A 21206-nucleotide genomic window follows, 5' to 3' on the forward strand; every position below is an offset into this window, starting at 1 on the left:
AATAGAAAACTGTCATGATGTAGAAGACATCTTTTAAATGTCGATGTCAGGCCTAAATGGGCTAATAAAGAGCTGGAGAGACATGGAGACCTGAACAATTTGAACAAACACTCTATAGCAATGAGTGCTATCATATAAAACACATTAATGTAGGTCTATTGCTTTATATCATTCTAGCCACTTTTAACTGGTGGGTGGAGGCATTAGGGAAATTGGTAAAAATTGCTGTTTAAAGGCTGAAGGCATGGAGACCAGGGCAGAACCTCTGCGCTGAGTTTATCCACATCAGTTTATATTCAATTATATCATCTATCATATATATATATATATATATATATATATATATATATATATATATATATATAGACCAATGTGAACATTTCAGGGGAGAGGTTCTGCCCTGACCTTTTTGTGCCTTCAGCCTTGCAGAGTCAAATATAGCCTGCTTTGTCGTGGGGGAAAAAAGCATTTTTACCAATTACCAAACGGCCCCCGGCCCACCCTCCAGTTAAAAATCGCTATAGGCATATATAACAATAATTTAAAAAGAAAAAATGCCTTTTCATTACAAACCAATACAATAACCTTGTTGTGTAAAAATAAGGACAAGGAATAAGGAATTGAAAATGTAGTTGAGTAAAAGTACAAAAGTATCAGCATCAAAATGTACTTAAAGTACTAAAAGTAAAAGTACTCATTGTGCAGAATGTCCCATTTTACAAGTTCAAAATGTGTACAAAATCTATGGAAAATAACCGATCTACAAGCTCACAATGCGTCGCGTTGTGACGCATTGTGAGCTTGTAGATCGGCTATTTTCAGCAAGTTATGCCGTCATTACGACGGCATCAAGGCCTGCCAAAATACATTTTGTTTGACTAAATCAACTGTAGATCTAGTCGACTAAAATCTTATATTTAGTCGACTAAAACTAGACTAACACAAACACATTACTAAATTTGCGACTAAAATGTGACTAAAACTACATAAACTATTCAAGAGACTATGACTAAAACTAAAATCAAAATTTGCTGTCAAAAACAACACTGACGGAAACACATTTCTGGCCATCTTTGAGAATCTTTGAGAATTATTAGTGAGGACCTATTATATGAAGATAGGTTGAAAAGTGGTGAAGTGGTCCTTTAACTGTAACAAACTGATTTGGACCAAACCCAGTTTCATCACAAACACTTTATTGATCTATCTGTCTGTGGTGTTAAAATGGAACAGATGGCTGTTATTGATTACATGTTACATTACATAGTCTCCCCTTTATCTGAATAATGGAAATATGAATTATCCTCTTGAACCCCAGCATGACTATTATGGGGGGAACATTTACCAAAATAGCAGATCTACAAGCTCATTGTCTATTTGAAACCCCCCACCCTCACCCCCCCACATGCGGGTGGTAGCTCCAGGCACCACAAAGGGTTAATCAGGTGCTGCACATACACAACTATTACTAGTTAATGCATATCTCTATAAAACTATTTCACAAATCCAATTGCGTGTTAACCCACATGGAATGTCGTTCCATGTTCCATCGTTCTCCAACGTAGCACAGTCTTCTCCTTGTCTCCAGTCATCAGGCTGACCAGGCTTCCAGTACCTGTAGAAGTAGAAACATTAATACATTACAATACCTTCACAACAAGGATTTCATCTGAATGTTTAGTTTTTTTTAATCATGACTTCAAATTATATTACATTATATATTTACGTACAAATTAACTGGACAATGAAATAGACAACGGATACAGAGTAACTGTTGTATTATAGACTTTGATTCCATTTAGAAATAAATATGAAGATTAAATAATGTGAAATGTAGTATAAATAAATGTAGTTAAAATGTTTTCTTTAACCCATTCTGGGCGGGAACCCCTCTTGGGGTTCTGTACTACAGTATGTACAGTATTAAAAACATGTGATGCTGCTATATAAATATTTGAAGTTTCTCAGAAAACGTAGGTCAGTATTTAGAAGGTGTTTATAGAATCGGCCTCAGTAGAATAATGAAGGTAAAGTCTTACGTTGTGGTCAGTGGTGTTCCATCCACCCACTTCCACACTCCTTCTGTCTCTCTGTCGGTCAATCCAAACCACACCATCTTGTCTCTGTTGACAACGAGTCTGTCAAGAAAGTCCTGGACAGACAAGCAGCTGGTTACTGAAGTACAATGTGTACAATACTAGATGTGTGTCTCAACTAGATGGAGTAGGTTACAGCATGTACGCGCACACACACACACACACACACACACACACACACACACACACACACACACACACACACACACACACACACACACACACACACACACACACACACACACACAAACAAACTCTAACCTGTTCTTCTCTACTGTTGATGACCACCAGATCGGCTCGTTGGTTCTGACAGTAGTCTCTACTTTGCTGCCATGTTTTCGTTTCGTACTCGCTGTAGTAGTAACAGCTGTCTCCTGTCCTCATCCATCCAAAGGGACACTGGTCTAAAAACATCAAACAGGACATTTACTGATGGATTTTCAATGTACTGATAATCAATTCTAACACATACAGTTGTAATAATAATAGTAGTCAGAGATGGAGTGGAGGGTAAAACTATTCACTTATTATATCAATGGTGTTTTCTACTATTTAGCCTCAGTGATGTACCCGAACGCGTTCTTTGAACGATAGTTCACGAACGCGTTCCTATTTCGGCTGAACGTGAACTGAACGTACTGTATTTCTGCCTGATGAACGTCATTGTGAACGCGTTCATTTCTGGCGTGTGTGAACGTCACTTTCTCACGTTCAACTTCGTTCAAAAGTGAGTGAGCCTTCCAGGCGAAACCCCCGCTAAAACACACCCTAACCACTCCTTAATATCTAGCGGAAAACCCACCAATAAGCCCTTATCCAACACAAATTAAGTAACTAATCTTTCTCAAGCCGCACAATTTCACTGGAGCGCGCAGCGCACATATGCACGCAGACAGCAGACACATACAGTCCTACATGTCCCGACCCAAACACTGAGGAGGTAAAGTAAACGTGTTTATAATGTGCCACGGAAAATAGATTCCAATTGCTTGTTATTTTTGCGTCGATGAGGTATGTCGTACGTGTCCAACTGTCCATACATAATCGCCTCGTTCGGCCAACAAAATATATCTCCCTCCCTCCACAGAAGCGCAGTGATGCCTGATTTATTCTTCGTCGTACACGTGTTCCATGCTGAAAATAGTTGATCTACAACTATTTTGTAGGCTGTGGCTGTGAGGCTGTGAGCTTGCAGGCTGTAAGAACTGAGACCCTTCACAATAAAAGCATGTAGCTTTCACAAGTTGGCCCATAATAAAGACAAGGAAAAGGATCAATCCTTAAATTCGGTGGCATTTCACATTGCTAAGAGCTATTTCTTTCCCAAAATGTAAAAAAAAAATCACACCCGTGTGAACTGAGAGGTGCAACCACCGGCACCCGGTAACTCTGTCATTTCTCAACCGTTTCGGACGCGGGGCGGCTTCTATATGGCTACGGGCTGTGGCAATAATAAAAAAAATAAAGAAAAAAGAACAAAAAAGAACAAATAGTTCATTTTTTGGAACCATGAACTTTAGTTCAAAATGTTGAATTAGGAACTATGAACAGAACTAGTTCCTTTTTAAATTTCTGAACTGTGAACTGAACTAGTTCATAAATGAACTTTCCCAACACTGTTTAGCCTATCCTCAAGTATACCTTTCTGGTATTTCAGTGAAGTATTTCAATGTTTATGATACTGTCTACTACTACTACTACTCTTAGAGGAGAGTATATAATAAGATTTGTTAAGATTTGTGTATCAGCAGTAGTGATGGGTTTACTCAGATTTTCTACCTCTAAATCCCTGGTAATGATTACAATATCAATAATACACAATTTAATATTTATTCAAAATCGTGTTTAACTTCTCTCTCCTGCTGTCTTACATTTCAGCTTCTTTACTTAACTTTTCAGTTGGGTAATCTCCAGGGTCAGGTCAGCCTTCAGTTGGGTCATCTCCAGGGTCAGGTCAGTCTTCAGTTGGGTCATCTCCAGGGTCAGGTCAGTCTTCATTTGGGTCATTTCCAGTTCCAGGGAAGACTGACCTTCAGTCAGGTCAGTCTTCAGTTGGGTCATCTCCAGGGTCAGGTTAGTCTTCAGTTGGGTCATCTCCAGGGGCAGGTCAGTCTTCAGTTGGGTCATCTCCAGGGTCAGGTCAGTCTTCAGTTGGGTCATCTCCAGATCCAGGGAAGACTGACCTTCAGTCAGGTCAGTCTTCAGTTGGGTCATCTCCAGGGTCAGGTTAGTCTTCAGTTGGGTCATCTCCAGGGGCAGGTCAGTCTTCAGTTGGGTCATCTCCAGGGTCAGGTCAGTCTTCAGTTGGGTCATCTCCAGTTCCAGGGTCAGGTCAGCCATCAGTTGGGTCATCTTCAGTTGGGTCATCTCCAGGGTCAGGTCAGTCTTCAGTTGGGCCATCTCCAGGGTCAGGTCAGCCTTCAGTTGGGCCATCTCCAGGGTCAATGCTGCAATGTAGTACCAAAAGTAGAAAAGACGCAGTACAGTAGTAAATGTACTTAGTTACTTTACACCAATGACAGTGGTGAGATGATGAAACATTTGAGACACATTCCACATTGAAGTAAAATCTGATTTCCCCCCCCCACCACCCACCCCTTTTCCCCTCACTGTATTTATATATATATATATATATATATATATATATATATATATATATATATATATATATATATATAGACCAATGTGAACATTTCAGGGGAGAGGTTCTGCCCTGACCTTTTTGTGCCTTCAGCCTTGCAGAGTCAAATATAGCCTGCTTTGTCGTGGGGGAAAAAAGCATTTTTACCAATTACCAAACGGCCCCCGGCCCACCCTCCAGTTAAAAATCGCTATAGGCATATATAACAATAATTTAAAAAGAAAAAATGCCTTTTCATTACAAACCAATACAATAACCTTGTTGTGTAAAAATAAGGACAAGGAATAAGGAATTGAAAATGTAGTACTTAAAGTACTAAAAGTAAAAGTACTCATTGTGCAGAATGTCCCATTTCACAAGTTCAAAATGTGTACAAAATCTATGGAAAATAACCGATCTACAAGCTCACAATGCGTCGCGTTGTGACGCATTGTGAGCTTGTAGATCGGCTATTTTCAAATTGCCAAAATGTATAGGGTTGAAGTGGTTAATGTATGTTTTCTAACCAAAATTAAAATCTCCAAAGTAACTAGTAACTAAAGTTTCCAAATACTTGTAGTGAAGTAAAAGTACAAATTTGGCTCTGTGTGTCAAATCAATGTTAATTTAACTCAGTGTGTGTACAAATTAAACCATTCGTACAGACCCATAAGGGTCCATTTGGTTACAAATGATCATTTAGCTGGGGACCCCCTGGAACTCCCTCAAGGACCCCTGGGGGGTCCCCAGAACCCACTTTGAGGACCACTGCCCTATAGGTCATACTGTATATAGCATAACAAAATGAACTACTCAAAGGCAGCGCTCACGTCACCATGGGTGTGATTTCTTTAGTTTTCAATGTGTATCTCTGGGGGCTGTAATGCTTCACATCAGTGTTTCATTTATATAACATTTATGATGGGCTACTTGAAAAGGAAACATTTGAATGGGAGCTATTGCCTTTTTTCCATTCGTGCATGTCAATGGCAACATATCAAATGTAGGGTAAGTGCTATTGTTTGGTTAAAACAAAAACAAACAAAAAAGTTAAATCACTATATTGTGACAGTAATCATTGCTATATAGTATTTGTTCGAGTCTCCATGTCTCTCCAGTCTCCAGTTTATCTCCAATAAACAGATCCAAGATTCATTCAGATATATTTTCAGTATAGGTGACAAAGATTCAGTCAATCAGGAGAGTATAGCTATTTATGAGCTTCAATTTGTTATAGTGTTCCAGTTAAAAAATGTGTCTGCTCATTTCTTTGTGTCATCACTTACAATTCCACGTGTTCAATCTGTATCCTGACTGCGTTCTCTATCATAACATTGGTATGCCAATCCATTTTTGTTTAACCCATCCTGGGCGGGAAGGGAACTCCCTTTGGTGTTTTAAGCATTATGTTATGCTTTAGCTATTGAAAAACAGCAGATCTACAAGCTCATACTAGCTTGTAGATCTGCTATTGTTGAAAAATCGTGAAAATGTGCCTCAAGTCTTTGAATATAAGTATGGAACAACATATTTTCAGATGGGGGTCGGCGGCCAATATCATTTTTGGTGAACTTGACATGAAATATTGAGCACCACTGAAATAGAAAACTGTCATGATGTAGAAGACATCTTTTAAATGTCGATGTCAGGCCTAAATGGGCTAATAAAGAGCTGGAGAGACATGGAGACCTGAACAATTTGAACAAACACTCTATAGCAATGAGTGCTATCATATAAAACACATTAATGTAGGTCTATTGCTTTATATCATTCTAGCCACTTTTAACTGGTGGGTGGAGGCATTAGGGAAATTGGTAAAAATTGCTGTTTAAAGGCTGAAGGCATGGAGACCAGGGCAGAACCTCTGCGCTGAGTTTTTCCACATCAGTTTATATTCAATTATATCATCTATCATATATATATATATATATATATATATATATATATATATATATAGACCAATGTGAACATTTCAGGGGAGAGGTTCTGCCCTGACCTTTTTGTGCCTTCAGCCTTGCAGAGTCAAATATAGCCTGCTTTGTCGTGGGGGAAAAAAGCATTTTTACCAATTACCAAACGGCCCCGGCCCACCCTCCAGTTAAAAATCGCTATAGGCATATATAACAATAATTTAAAAAGAAAAAATGCCTTTTCATTACAAACCAATACAATAACCTTGTTGTGTAAAAATAAGGACAAGGAATAAGGAAATGAAAATGTAGTTGAGTAAAAGTACAAAAGTATCAGCATCAAAATGTACTTAAAGTACTAAAAGTAAAAGTACTCATTGTGCAGAATGTCCCATTTCACAAGTTCAAAATGTGTACAAAATCTATGGAAAATAGCCGATCTACAAGCTCACAATGTGTCGCGTTGTGACGCATTGTGAGCTTGTAGATCGGCTATTTTCAAATTGCCAAAATGTATAGGGTTGAAGTGGTTAATGTATGTTTTCTAACCAAAATTAAAATCTCCAAAGTAACTAGTAACTAAAGTTTCCAAATACTTGTAGTGAAGTAAAAGTACAAATTTGGCTCTGTGTGTCAAATCAATGTTAATTTAACTCAGTGTGTGTACAAATTAAACCATTCGTACAGACCCATAAGGGTCCATTTGGTTACAAATGATCATTTAGCTGGGGACCCCCTGGAACTCCCTCAAGGACCCCTGGGGGGTCCCCAGAACCCACTTTGAGGACCACTGCCCTATAGGTCATACTGTATATAGCATAACAAAATGAACTACTCAAAGGCAGCGCTCACGTCACCATGGGTGTGATTTCTTTAGTTTTCAATGTGTATCTCTGGGGGCTGTAATGCTTCACATCAGTGTTTCATTTATATAACATTTATGATGGGCTACTTGAAAAGGAAACATTTGAATGGGAGCTATTGCCTTTTTTCCATTCGTGCATGTCAATGGCAACATATCAAATGTAGGGTAAGTGCTATTGTTTGGTTAAAACGAAAACAAACAAAAGTTAAATCACTATATTGTGACAGTAATCATTGCTTTATAGTATTTGTTCGAGTCTCCATGTCTCTCCAGTCTCCAGTTTATCTCCAATAAACAGATTCAAGATTCATTCAGATATATTTTCAGTATAGGTGACAAAGATTCAGTCAATCAGGAGAGTATAGCTATTTATGAGCTTCAATTTGTTATAGTGTTCCAGTTAAAAAATGTGTCTGCTCATTTCTTTGTGTCATCACTTACAATTCCACGTGTTCAATCTGTATCCTGACTGCGTTCTCTATCATAACATTGGTATGCCAATCCATTTTTGTTTAACCCATCCTGGGCGGGAAGGGAACCCCCTTTGGTGTTTTAAGCATTATGTTATGCTTTAGCTATTGAAAAACAGCAGACTTGAGGCACATTTTCACGATTTTTCAACAATAGCAGATCTACAAGCTAGTATAGCGCGGCACTCGGTGGCGCGCTATGAGCTTGTAGAGCTGCTATTGTTGAAAAATCGTGAAAATGTGCCTCAAGTCTTTGAATATAAGTATGGAACAACATATTTTCAGATGGGGGTCGGCGGCCAATATCATTTTTGGTGTCCTTGACATGAAATATTGAGCACCACTGAAATAGAAAACTGTCATGATGTAGAAGACATCTTTTAAATGTCGATGTCAGGCCTAAATGGGCTAATAAAGAGCTGGAGAGACATGGAGACCTGAACAATTTGAACAAACACTCTATAGCAATGAGTGCTATCATATAAAACACATTAATGTAGGTCTATTGCTTTATATCATTCTAGCCACTTTTAACTGGTGGGTGGAGGCATTAGGGAAATTGGTAAAAATTGCTGTTTAAAGGCTGAAGGCATGGAGACCAGGGCAGAACCTCTGCGCTGAGTTTTTCCACATCAGTTTATATTCAATTATATCATCTATATATATATATATATATATATATATATATATATATATATATATATATAGACCAATGTGAACATTTCAGGGGAGAGGTTCTGCCCTGACCTTTTTGTGCCTTCAGCCTTGCAGAGTCAAATATAGCCTGCTTTGTCGTGGGGGAAAAAAGCATTTTTACCAATTACCAAACGGCCCCGGCCCACCCTCCAGTTAAAAATCGCTATAGGCATATATAACAATAATTTAAAAAGAAAAAATGCCTTTTCATTACAAACCAATACAATAACCTTGTTGTGTAAAAATAAGGACAAGGAATAAGGAAATGAAAATGTAGTTGAGTAAAAGTACAAAAGTATCAGCATCAAAATGTACCTAAAGTACTAAAAGTAAAAGTACTCATTGTGCAGAATGTCCCATTTCACAAGTTCAAAATGTGTACAAAATCTATGGAAAATAACCGATCTACAAGCTCACAATGCGTCGCGTTGTGACGCATTGTGAGCTTGTAGATCGGCTATTTTCAAATTGCCAAAATGTATAGGGTTGAAGTGGTTAATGTATGTTTTCTAACCAAAATTAAAATCTCCAAAGTAACTAGTAACTAAAGTTTCCAAATACTTGTAGTGAAGTAAAAGTACAAATTTGGCTCTGTGTGTCAAATCAATGTTAATTTAACTCAGTGTGTGTACAAATTAAACCATTCGTACAGACCCATAAGGGTCCATTTGGTTACAAATGATCATTTAGCTGGGGACCCCCTGGAACTCCCTCAAGGACCCCTGGGGGGTCCCCAGAACCCACTTTGAGGACCACTGCCCTATAGGTCATACTGTATATTGCATAACAAAATGAACTACTCAAAGGCAGCGCTCACGTCACCATGGGTGTGATTTCTTTAGTTTTCAATGTGTATCTCCGGGGGCTGTAATGCTTCACATCAGTGTTTCATTTATATAACATTTATGATGGGCTACTTGAAAAGGAAACATTTGAATGGGAGCTATTGCCTTTTTTCCATTCGTGCATGTCAATGGCAACATATCAAATGTAGGGTAAGTGCTATTGTTTGGTTAAAACAAAAACAAACAAAAAAAGTTAAATCACTATATTGTGACAGTAATCATTGCTATATAGTATTTGTTCGAGTCTCCATGTCTCTCCAGTCTCCAGTTTATCTCCAATAAACAGATCCAAGATTCATTCAGATATATTTTCAGTATAGGTGACAAAGATTCAGTCAATCAGGAGAGTATAGCTATTTATGAGCTTCAATTTGTTATAGTGTTCCAGTTAAAAAATGTGTCTGCTCATTTCTTTGTGTCATCACTTACAATTCCACGTGTTCAATCTGTATCCTGACTGCGTTCTCTATCATAACATTGGTATGCCAATCCATTTTTGTTTAACCCATCCTGGGCGGGAAGGGAACCCCCTTTGGTGTTTTAAGCATTATGTTATGCTTTAGCTATTGAAAAACAGCAGACTTGAGGCACATTTTCACGATTTTTCAACAATAGCAGATCTACAAGCTAGTATAGCGCGGCACTCGGTGGCACGCTATGAGCTTGTAGAGCTGCTATTGTTGAAAAATCGTGAAAATGTGCCTCAAGTCTTTGAATATAAGTATGGAACAACATATTTTCAGATGGGGGTCGGCGGCCAATATCATTTTTGGTGTCCTTGACATGAAATATTGAGCACCACTGAAATAGAAAACTGTCATGATGTAGAAGACATCTTTTAAATGTCGATGTCAGGCCTAAATGGGCTAATAAAGAGCTGGAGAGACATGGAGACCTGAACAATTTGAACAAACACTCTATAGCAATGAGTGCTATCATATAAAACACATTAATGTAGGTCTATTGCTTTATATCATTCTAGCCACTTTTAACTGGTGGGTGGAGGCATTAGGGAAATTGGTAAAAATTGCTGTTTAAAGGCTGAAGGCATGGAGACCAGGGCAGAACCTCTGCGCTGAGTTTTTCCACATCAGTTTATATTCAATTATATCATCTATCATATATATATATATATATATATATATATATATAGACCAATGTGAACATTTCAGGGGAGAGGTTCTGCCCTGACCTTTTTGTGCCTTCAGCCTTGCAGAGTCAAATATAGCCTGCTTTGTCGTGGGGGAAAAAAGCATTTTTACCAATTACCAAACGGCCCCCGGCCCACCCTCCAGTTAAAAATCGCTATAGGCATATATAACAATAATTTAAAAAGAAAAAATGCCTTTTCATTACAAACCAATACAATAACCTTGTTGTGTAAAAATAAGGACAAGGAATAAGGAAATGAAAATGTAGTTGAGTAAAAGTACAAAAGTATCAGCATCAAAATGTACCTAAAGTACTAAAAGTAAAAGTACTCATTGTGCAGAATGTCCCATTTCACAAGTTCAAAATGTGTACAAAATCTATGGAAAATAACCGATCTACAAGCTCACAATGCGTCGCGTTGTGACGCATTGTGAGCTTGTAGATCGGCTATTTTCAAATTGCCAAAATGTATAGGGTTGAAGTGGTTAATGTATGTTTTCTAACCAAAATTAAAATCTCCAAAGTAACTAGTAACTAAAGTTTCCAAATACTTGTAGTGAAGTAAAAGTACAAATTTGGCTCTGTGTGTCAAATCAATGTTAATTTAACTCAGTGTGTGTACAAATTAAACCATTCGTACAGACCCATAAGGGTCCATTTGGTTACAAATGATAATTTAGCTGGGGACCCCCTGGAACTCCCTCAAGGACCCCTGGGGGGTCCCCAGAACCCACTTTGAGGACCACTGCCCTATAGGTCATACTGTATATTGCATAACAAAATGAACTACTCAAAGGCAGCGCTCACGTCACCATGGGTGTGATTTCTTTCGTTTTCAATGTGTATCTCCGGGGGCTGTAATGCTTCACATCAGTGTTTCATTTATATAACATTTATGATGGGCTACTTGAAAAGGAAACATTTGAATGGGAGCTATTGCCTTTTTTCCATTCGTGCATGTCAATGGCAACATATCAAATGTAGGGTAAGTGCTATTGTTTGGTTAAAACAAAAACAAACAAAAAAAGTTAAATCACTATATTGTGACAGTAATCATTGCTATATAGTATTTGTTCGAGTCTCCATGTCTCTCCAGTCTCCAGTTTATCTCCAATAAACAGATCCAAGATTCATTCAGATATATTTTCAGTATAGGTGACAAAGATTCAGTCAATCAGGAGAGTATAGCTATTTATGAGCTTCAATTTGTTATAGTGTTCCAGTTAAAAAATGTGTCTGCTCATTTCTTTGTGTCATCACTTACAATTCCACGTGTTCAATCTGTATCCTGACTGCGTTCTCTATCATAACATTGGTATGCCAATCCATTTTTGTTTAACCCATCCTGGGCGGGAAGGGAACCCCCTTTGGTGTTTTAAGCATTATGTTATGCTTTAGCTATTGAAAAACAGCAGACTTGAGGCACATTTTCACGATTTTTCAACAATAGCAGATCTACAAGCTAGTATAGCGCGGCACTCGGTGGCGCGCTATGAGCTTGTAGAGCTGCTATTGTTGAAAAATCGTGAAAATGTGCCTCAAGTCTTTGAATATAAGTATGGAACAACATATTTTCAGATGGGGGTCGGCGGCCAATATCATTTTTGGTGTCCTTGACATGAAATATTGAGCACCACTGAAATAGAAAACTGTCATGATGTAGAAGACATCTTTTAAATGTCGATGTCAGGCCTAAATGGGCTAATAAAGAGCTGGAGAGACATGGAGACCTGAACAATTTGAACAAACACTCTATAGCAATGAGTGCTATCATATAAAACACATTAATGTAGGTCTATTGCTTTATATCATTCTAGCCACTTTTAACTGGTGGGTGGAGGCATTAGGGAAATTGGTAAAAATTGCTGTTTAAAGGCTGAAGGCATGGAGACCAGGGCAGAACCTCTGCGCTGAGTTTTTCCACATCAGTTTATATTCAATTATATCATCTATCATATATATATATATATATATATATATATATATATAGACCAATGTGAACATTTCAGGGGAGAGGTTCTGCCCTGACCTTTTTGTGCCTTCAGCCTTGCAGAGTCAAATATAGCCTGCTTTGTCGTGGGGGAAAAAAGCATTTTTACCAACTACCAAACGGCCCCCGGCCCACCCTCCAGTTAAAAATCGCTATAGGCATATATAACAATAATTTAAAAAGAAAAAATGCCTTTTCATTACAAACCAATACAATAACCTTGTTGTGTAAAAATAAGGACAAGGAATAAGGAATTGAAAATGTAGTTGAGTAAAAGTACAAAAGTATCAGCATCAAAATGTACTTAAAGTACTAAAAGTAAAAGTACTCATTGTGCAGAATGTCCCATTTCACAAGTTCAAAATGTGTACAAAATCTATGGAAAATAACCGATCTACAAGCTCACAATGCGTCGCGTTGTGACGCATTGTGAGCTTGTAGATCGGCTATTTTCAAATTGCCAAAATGTATAGGGTTGAAGTGGTTAATGTATGTTTTCTAACCAAAATTAAAATCTCCAAAGTAACTAGTAACTAAAGTTTCCAAATACTTGTAGTGAAGTAAAAGTACAAATTTGGCTCTGTGTGTCAAATCAATGTTAATTTAACTCAGTGTGTGTACAAATTAAACCATTCGTACAGACCCATAAGGGTCCATTTGGTTACAAATGATCATTTAGCTGGGGACCCCCTGGAACTCCCTCAAGGACCCCTGGGGGGTCCCCAGAACCCACTTTGAGGACCACTGCCCTATAGGTCATACTGTATATAGCATAACAAAATGAACTACTCAAAGGCAGCGCTCACGTCACCATGGGTGTGATTTCTTTAGTTTTCAATGTGTATCTCTGGGGGCTGTAATGCTTCACATCAGTGTTTCATTTATATAACATTTATGATGGGCTACTTGAAAAGGAAACATTTGAATGGGAGCTATTGCCTTTTTTCCATTCGTGCATGTCAATGGCAACATATCAAATGTAGGGTAAGTGCTATTGTTTGGTTAAAACAAAAACAAACAAAAAAGTTAAATCACTATATTGTGACAGTAATCATTGCTATATAGTATTTGTTCGAGTCTCCATGTCTCTCCAGTCTCCAGTTTATCTCCAATAAACAGATCCAAGATTCATTCAGATATATTTTCAGTATAGGTGACAAAGATTCAGTCAATCAGGAGAGTATAGCTATTTATGAGCTTCAATTTGTTATAGTGTTCCAGTTAAAAAATGTGTCTGCTCATTTCTTTGTGTCATCACTTACAATTCCACGTGTTCAATCTGTATCCTGACTGCGTTCTCTATCATAACATTGGTATGCCAATCCATTTTTGTTTAACCCATCCTGGGCGGGAAGGGAACCCCCTTTGGTGTTTTAAGCATTATGTTATGCTTTAGCTATTGAAAAACAGCAGACTTGAGGCACATTTTCACGATTTTTCAACAATAGCAGATCTACAAGCTAGTATAGCGCGGCACTCGGTGGCGCGCTATGAGCTTGTAGAGCTGCTATTGTTGAAAAATCGTGAAAATGTGCCTCAAGTCTTTGAATATAAGTATGGAACAACATATTTTCAGATGGGGGTCGGCGGCCAATATCATTTTTGGTGTCCTTGACATGAAATATTGAGCACCACTGAAATAGAAAACTGTCATGATGTAGAAGACATCTTTTAAATGTCGATGTCAGGCCTAAATGGGCTAATAAAGAGCTGGAGAGACATGGAGACCTGAACAATTTGAACAAACACTCTATAGCAATGAGTGCTATCATATAAAACACATTAATGTAGGTCTATTGCTTTATATCATTCTAGCCACTTTTAACTGGTGGGTGGAGGCATTAGGGAAATTGGTAAAAATTGCTGTTTAAAGGCTGAAGGCATGGAGACCAGGGCAGAACCTCTGCGCTGAGTTTTTCCACATCAGTTTATATTCAATTATATCATCTATATATATATATATATATATATATATATATATATATATATATATATATATATATATATAGACCAATGTGAACATTTCAGGGAGAGGTTCTGCCCTGACCTTTTTGTGCCTTCAGCCTTGCAGAGTCAAATATAGCCTGCTTTGTCGTGGGGGAAAAAAGCATTTTTACCAATTACCAAACGGCCCCCGGCCCACCCTCCAGTTAAAAATCGCTATAGGCATATATAACAATAATTTAAAAAGAAAAAATGCCTTTTCATTACAAACCAATACAATAACCTTGTTGTGTAAAAATAAGGACAAGGAATAAGGAAATGAAAATGTAGTTGAGTAAAAGTACAAAAGTATCAGCATCAAAATGTACTTAAATTACTAAAAGTAAAAGTACTCATTGTGCAGAATGTCCCATTTCACAAGTTCAAAATGTGTACAAAATCTATGGAAAATAACCGATCTACAAGCTCACAATGCGTCGCGTTGTGACGCATTGTGAGCTTGTAGATCGGCTATTTTCAAATTGCCAAAATGTATAGGGTTGAAGTGGTTAATGTATGTTTTCTAACCAAAATTAAAATCTCCAAAGTAACTAGTAACTAAAGTTTCCAAATACTTGTAGTGAAGTAAAAGTACAAATTTGGCTCTGTGTGTCAAATCAATGTTAATTTAACTCAGTGTGTGTACAAATTAAACCATTCGTACAGACCCATAAGGGTCCATTTGGTTACAAATGATCATTTAGCTGGGGACCCCCTGGAACTCCCTCAAGGACCCCTGGGGGGTCCCCAGAACCCACTTTGAGGACCACTGCCCTATAGGTCATACTGTATATTGCATAACAAAATGAACTACTCAAAGGCAGCGCTCACGTCACCATGGGTGTGATTTCTTTAGTTTTCAATGTGTATCTCCGGGGGCTGTAATGCTTCACATCAGTGTTTCATTTATATAACATTTATGATGGGCTACTTGAAAAGGAAACATTTGAATGGGAGCTATTGCCTTTTTTCCATTCGTGCATGTCAATGGCAACATATCAAATGTAGGGTAAGTGCTATTGTTTGGTTAAAACAAAAACAAACAAAAAAAGTTAAATCACTATATTGTGACAGTAATCATTGCTATATAGTATTTGTTCGAGTCTCCATGTCTCTCCAGTCTCCAGTTTATCTCCAATAAACAGATCCAAGATTCATTCAGATATATTTTCAGTATAGGTGACAAAGATTCAGTCAATCAGGAGAGTATAGCTATTTATGAGCTTCAATTTGTTATAGTGTTCCAGTTAAAAAATGTGTCTGCTCATTTCTTTGTGTCATCACTTACAATTCCACGTGTTCAATCTGTATCCTGACTGCGTTCTCTATCATAACATTGGTATGCCAATCCATTTTTGTTTAACCCATCCTGGGCGGGAAGGGAACCCCCTTTGGTGTTTTAAGCATTATGTTATGCTTTAGCTATTGAAAAACAGCAGACTTGAGGCACATTTTCACGATTTTTCAACAATAGCAGATCTACAAGCTAGTATAGCGCGGCACTCGGTGGCGCGCTATGAGCTTGTAGAGCTGCTATTGTTGAAAAATCGTGAAAATGTGCCTCAAGTCTTTGAATATAAGTATGGAACAACATATTTTCAGATGGGGGTCGGCGGCCAATATCATTTTTGGTGTCCTTGACATGAAATATTGAGCACCACTGAAATAGAAAACTGTCATGATGTAGAAGACATCTTTTAAATGTCGATGTCAGGCCTAAATGGGCTAATAAAGAGCTGGAGAGACATGGAGACCTGAACAATTTGAACAAACACTCTATAGCAATGAGTGCTATCATATAAAACACATTAATGTAGGTCTATTGCTTTATATCATTCTAGCCACTTTTAACTGGTGGGTGGAGGCATTAGGGAAATTGGTAAAAATTGCTGTTTAAAGGCTGAAGGCATGGAGACCAGGGCAGAACCTCTGCGCTGAGTTTTTCCACATCAGTTTATATTCAATTATATCATCTATCATATATATATATATATATATATATATATATATATATATATATATATATATACCAATGTGAACATTTCAGGGGAGAGGTTCTGCCCTGACCTTTTTGTGCCTTCAGCCTTGCAGAGTCAAATATAGCCTGCTTTGTCGTGGGGGAAAAAAGCATTTTTACCAATTACCAAACGGCCCCCGGCCCACCCTCCAGTTAAAAATCGCTATAGGCATATATAACAATAATTTAAAAAGAAAAAATGCCTTTTCATTACAAACCAATACAATAACCTTGTTGTGTAAAAATAAGGACAAGGAATAAGGAAATGAAAATGTAGTTGAGTAAAAGTACAAAAGAATCAGCATCAAAATGTACTTAAAGTACTAAAAGTAAAAGTACTCAATGTGCAGAATGTCCCATTTCACAAGTTCAAAATGTGTACAAAATCTATGGAAAATAGCCGATCTACAAGCTCACAATGCGTCGCGTTGTGACGCATTGTGAGCTTGTAGATCGGCTATTTTCAAATTGCCAAAATGTATAGGGTTGAAGTGGTTAATGTATGTTTTCTAACCAAAATTAAAATCTCCAAAGTAACTAGTAACTAAAGTTTCCAAATACTTGTAGTGAAGTAAAAGTACAAATTTGGCTCTGAGATGTAGTGGAGTAGAAGTAAAAGTACTGGAAATTGGAAATACTCAAGTAAAGTACAAATACCTCAAAATTGTACTTAAGTAAAAGTACTTAGTTACTTTCCACCACTGGTGGTAATTACCTTTATCCACAGCGTTGTTCTGAAGGACGCTCACCTGCTTAGCCAGATCTGAGGGAAAATCACAACAAAACATTACATTATTTTAAAACACATTCACAATTCACAACTTTCAAGCTCCACTTTTAAATCACATTTCACACTACACGTGTCATAGCTTTTTAAACATCCTCACCTGCAATGATTTTGGAGGACCAGAGTACGGCGGGCTTAGGCCTAGTTATACTACTCCAGGACATACCATGAGGACTAGTTATTAAGCTCTCGGACCGGGGTACGAGAGCTGGGGTCTCTGGTACATATTCAGCACCGCCGGCCTCGGAGAGACACGACAGCAGAACCAGCAACGCTCCGGCAGCCTTCATTCTGGACGCAGAGTGGAGATACTGAAGACACTGTGTGGAGCGCTTGTCTTTTATACTCTAGCTGGACACGACGTCATGGATAAACATCCAACGATACGCTAAGAAGGGACGTCCTGGCTGGCTCTCCATCCCTGCATGGAATGGTCTGTGAAGACGTTTAATCAGCTGTTTACATTAAGCTTTATTATTATTATTTCAGGACACAGAGTTCAGAATTGGCCTTGAGGGGTTTCAAATAATGGACATTATCAATTCAAAATGGATGTTTTCCCCAATAGACATGGAGTAATGTAATGTGTCCTGTTCATGTAGATTTTCTCTGTCCAAATGTCTTAAGTTATAAAGAGTGTGTCGGTACGTTTCTCTTCTGTGCAGTATCACCACGCATTCATGTGCCCCCAAGATCTGTCAACAACATGATTTCTGAAGAAAACAACATTGCCGATCTACAAGCTCACAGTAGTCAATCTCTAGTCTAAACGGATCTACAAGCTCACATTACAGTCAATCTCTAAACGGATCTACAAGCTCACAGTATAGTCAATCTCTAAACTGATCTACAAACTCACAGTATAGTCAATCTCTAAACTGAACTACAAGCTCACAGTATAGTCAATCTCTAAACGGATCTACAAGCTCACAGTATAGTCAATCTCTAAACTGATCTACAAACTCACAGTATAGTCAATCTCTAAACTGAACTACAAGCTCACAGTATAGTCAATCTCTAAACTGATCTACAAGCTCACAGTATAGTCAATCTCTAAACTGATCTACAAGCTCACAGTATAGTCAATCTCTAAACTGAACTACAAGCTTACAGTATAGTCAATCTCTAAACTGAACTACAAGCTCACAGTAGTCAAATAGCTCATCTGTAGGCCTACAATATACATTATATATACAAGATGTTGAAATGAAAAATGGAGTTTCATGGTTTAATCCTCATCGCATGCAGTGACAGTAGAATTAAAGGTAAATTACTTTAAAGATCATTTTCTTTCGCCTTTATTTTCGTTTTTTTATAGAGGGATAGGTAGACAGTAGGCTGACAGGAAATGGGGAGAGAGAGATGGGGGGGGGGGGGGGGGGTGACACGCAGTAAAGGCCGTCGGGATCGGGAGTCGAACCCGCGGCACACAGCCAGACTGGATTACCAGCCAAGGTGCCCAGACGGCTACGCCAGCCGCCCGGGCCAAAGGTAAATTACTTTGAGAGAGATGAATGCTTCAATATGGTTCAATTCACCTCCTGCTACTGGAGAACCCAACAGGACATTTGGGTTCATATATATATAGACCAATGTGAACTGTGTTCTGCCCTGACCTTCGTGCCTTCAGCCTTGCAGAGACAAATATAGTCTGCTTTTTTACCAATTACCCAAATGTGTGTGTGTGCGCGTGTCTGCGTGCGTGCGTGCGTGCGTGCGTGTGTGCGTGCGTGAGATCATGATGAATTTGATACTGAATGTGTTTTAGAAGATGTATTTGATGAAACGGATGACGATGATAACAACGAGAAGACGGTATGGACATGAAAGTAGTTATGAGATGAAATTGAGCATATAGAAGGAAGTGTGACAGAAAAGCTAAATGGACAGCGTCCGGTGGCCTCGGGAAGGCAGTGAGAGTCTGACACTGACATGAGGCCTGACAATTCTGACTAAGACTGATGTGTGTCCTCTCCTCCGCGCCATCAGTGCCCATACCTGAGGCGGGGTTGGCGAAAGGCCAAAGGGCCTTTCGGTGTGGACTTTGCATGTTCTCCCCATGTCCCCTAGGGTAGGTACCCTCACATGTTCTCCCCATGTCCCCTAGGGTAGGTACCCTCACATGTTCTCCCCGTGTCCTCTATAGGGTAGGTACCCTCACATGTTCTCCCCGTGTCCCCTAGGGTAGGTACCCTCACATGTTCTCCCCGTGTCCCCTAGGGTAGGTACCCTCACATGTTCTCCCCGTGTCCCCTAGGGTAGGTACCCTCACATGTTCTCCCCGTGTCCCCTAGGGTAGGTACCCTCACATGTTCTCCCCGTGTCCCCTAGGGTAGGTACCCTCACATGTTCTCCCCGTGTCCCCTAGGGTAGGTACCCTCACATGTTCTCCCCATGTCCCCTAGGGTAGGTACCCTCACATGTTCTCCCCATGTCCCCTAGGGTAGGTACCCTCACATGTTCTCCCCATGTCCCCTAGGGTAGGTACCCTCACATGTTCTCCCCATGTCCCCTAGGGTAGGTACCCTCACATGTTCTCCCCATGTCCCCTAGGGTAGGTACCCTCACATGTTCTCCCCGTGTCCCCTAGGGTAGGTACCCTCACATGTTCTCCCCGTGTCCCCTAGGGTAGGTACCCTCACATGAGAAGACGGTATGGACATGAAAGTAGTTATGAGATGAAATTGAGCATATAGAAGGAAGTGTGACAGAAAAGCTAAATGGACAGCGTCCGGTGGCCTCGGGAAGGCAGTGAGAGTCTGACACTGACATGAGGCCTGACAATTCTGACTAAGACTGATGTGTGTCCTCTCCTCCGCGCCATCAGTGCCCATACCTGAGGCGGGGTTGGCGAAAGGCCAAAGGGCCTTTCGGTGTGGACTTTGCATGTTCTCCCCATGTCCCCTAGGGTAGGTACCCTCACATGTTCTCCCCATGTCCCCTAGGGTAGGTACCCTCACATGTTCTCCCCGTGTCCTCTATAGGGTAGGTACCCTCACATGTTCTCCCCGTGTCCCCTAGGGTAGGTACCCTCACATGTTCTCCCCATGTCCCCTAGGGTAGGTACCCTCACATGTTCTCCCCGTGTCCCCTAGGGTAGGTACCCTCACATGTTCTCCCCGTGTCCCCTAGGTTTAGGTTTTAGGTTTATTTATTTAGCATGTAGTACAAAAGATAGACAATACATATCAAAAAACAAAAATACAATGCAAGGAAAGGAAGAAGCCAGCTGGCTTATTTGGAATCCTTTCCTGTATGAGGTCAATTGATTTAAAACAGATTAAAAGTTCAATTAAGAACAATACAAAAGTCTAAGAGGTTTGGCAAAGGGGGGCAGATGTGCAATAAAGAAATAAAAAACAACAGACTGCACAAAAAAGGGAAATAAACAAAACAACAAACATACAAAAGAAAATATAACACATAAAAGTAAATCATGTAATCTACAGAGAGGAAGACATAAGATATTTCTTTAGATGTTTTTTGAATATTGACAGGGATAATGAGGATTTAAGTGAAGCATCTAGGGAATTCCAAAGATGAGGGCCTCTAAATTTGATGAAAGATTGATGTTTTGAAGTACGACAAAAAGGTAATTCAAAATCATCTCTTTGCCTTGTGGGGTAGGAGTGAATGTCAGAAGTAACACGGAAAAAATTGTGAAAAGAAGAGGGAATGTCTTGTATGCATTTTTTGAATTTAAACATAAATAAACAGGTCTGAAAAACGTTTACTTTGTCAATGGGTAATAGTGAATATTTGATAAAGAGCGGGG

General features: G+C 39.1%; 1 protein-coding gene across 1 annotated transcript; it reads right to left on the minus strand.

Annotated features, from left to right (window-relative positions):
* Window positions 1-1175: 1175 nt before the first annotated feature.
* LOC306928158 (uncharacterized protein) lies at window positions 1176-17730 on the minus strand. The gene is made up of 6 exons (XM_079508085.1): window positions 17532-17730; window positions 17360-17407; window positions 3989-4543; window positions 2358-2500; window positions 2040-2152; window positions 1176-1615 (listed from the first exon to the last, which is right to left on the minus strand). Exons 1-6 carry the CDS (start codon window positions 17719-17721, stop codon window positions 1486-1488), a joined length of 1179 nt encoding a protein of 392 aa, XP_079364211.1. The 5' UTR covers window positions 17722-17730; the 3' UTR covers window positions 1176-1485.
* Window positions 17731-21206: the final 3476 nt, after the last annotated feature.

Source organism: Electrona antarctica, assembly GCF_951216825.1.
Source record: "Electrona antarctica genome assembly, chromosome: 8".
NCBI lineage: Eukaryota > Metazoa > Chordata > Actinopteri > Myctophiformes > Myctophidae > Electrona > Electrona antarctica.

Coding starts and splice junctions, on each gene's coding strand:
- LOC306928158 (XM_079508085.1), bottom strand. CDS start 17,721: ATGAAGGCTGCCGGAGCGTTGCTGGTTCTGCTGTCGTGTCTCTCCGAG. Junction 17,408..17,531: donor GTCCTCCAAAATCATTGCAG/GTGAGGATGTTT, acceptor ATTTTCCCTCAG/ATCTGGCTAAGCAGGTGAGC. Junction 1,616..2,039: donor GGAACACCACTGACCACAAC/GTAAGACTTTAC, acceptor CTACTTCTACAG/GTACTGGAAGCCTGGTCAGC.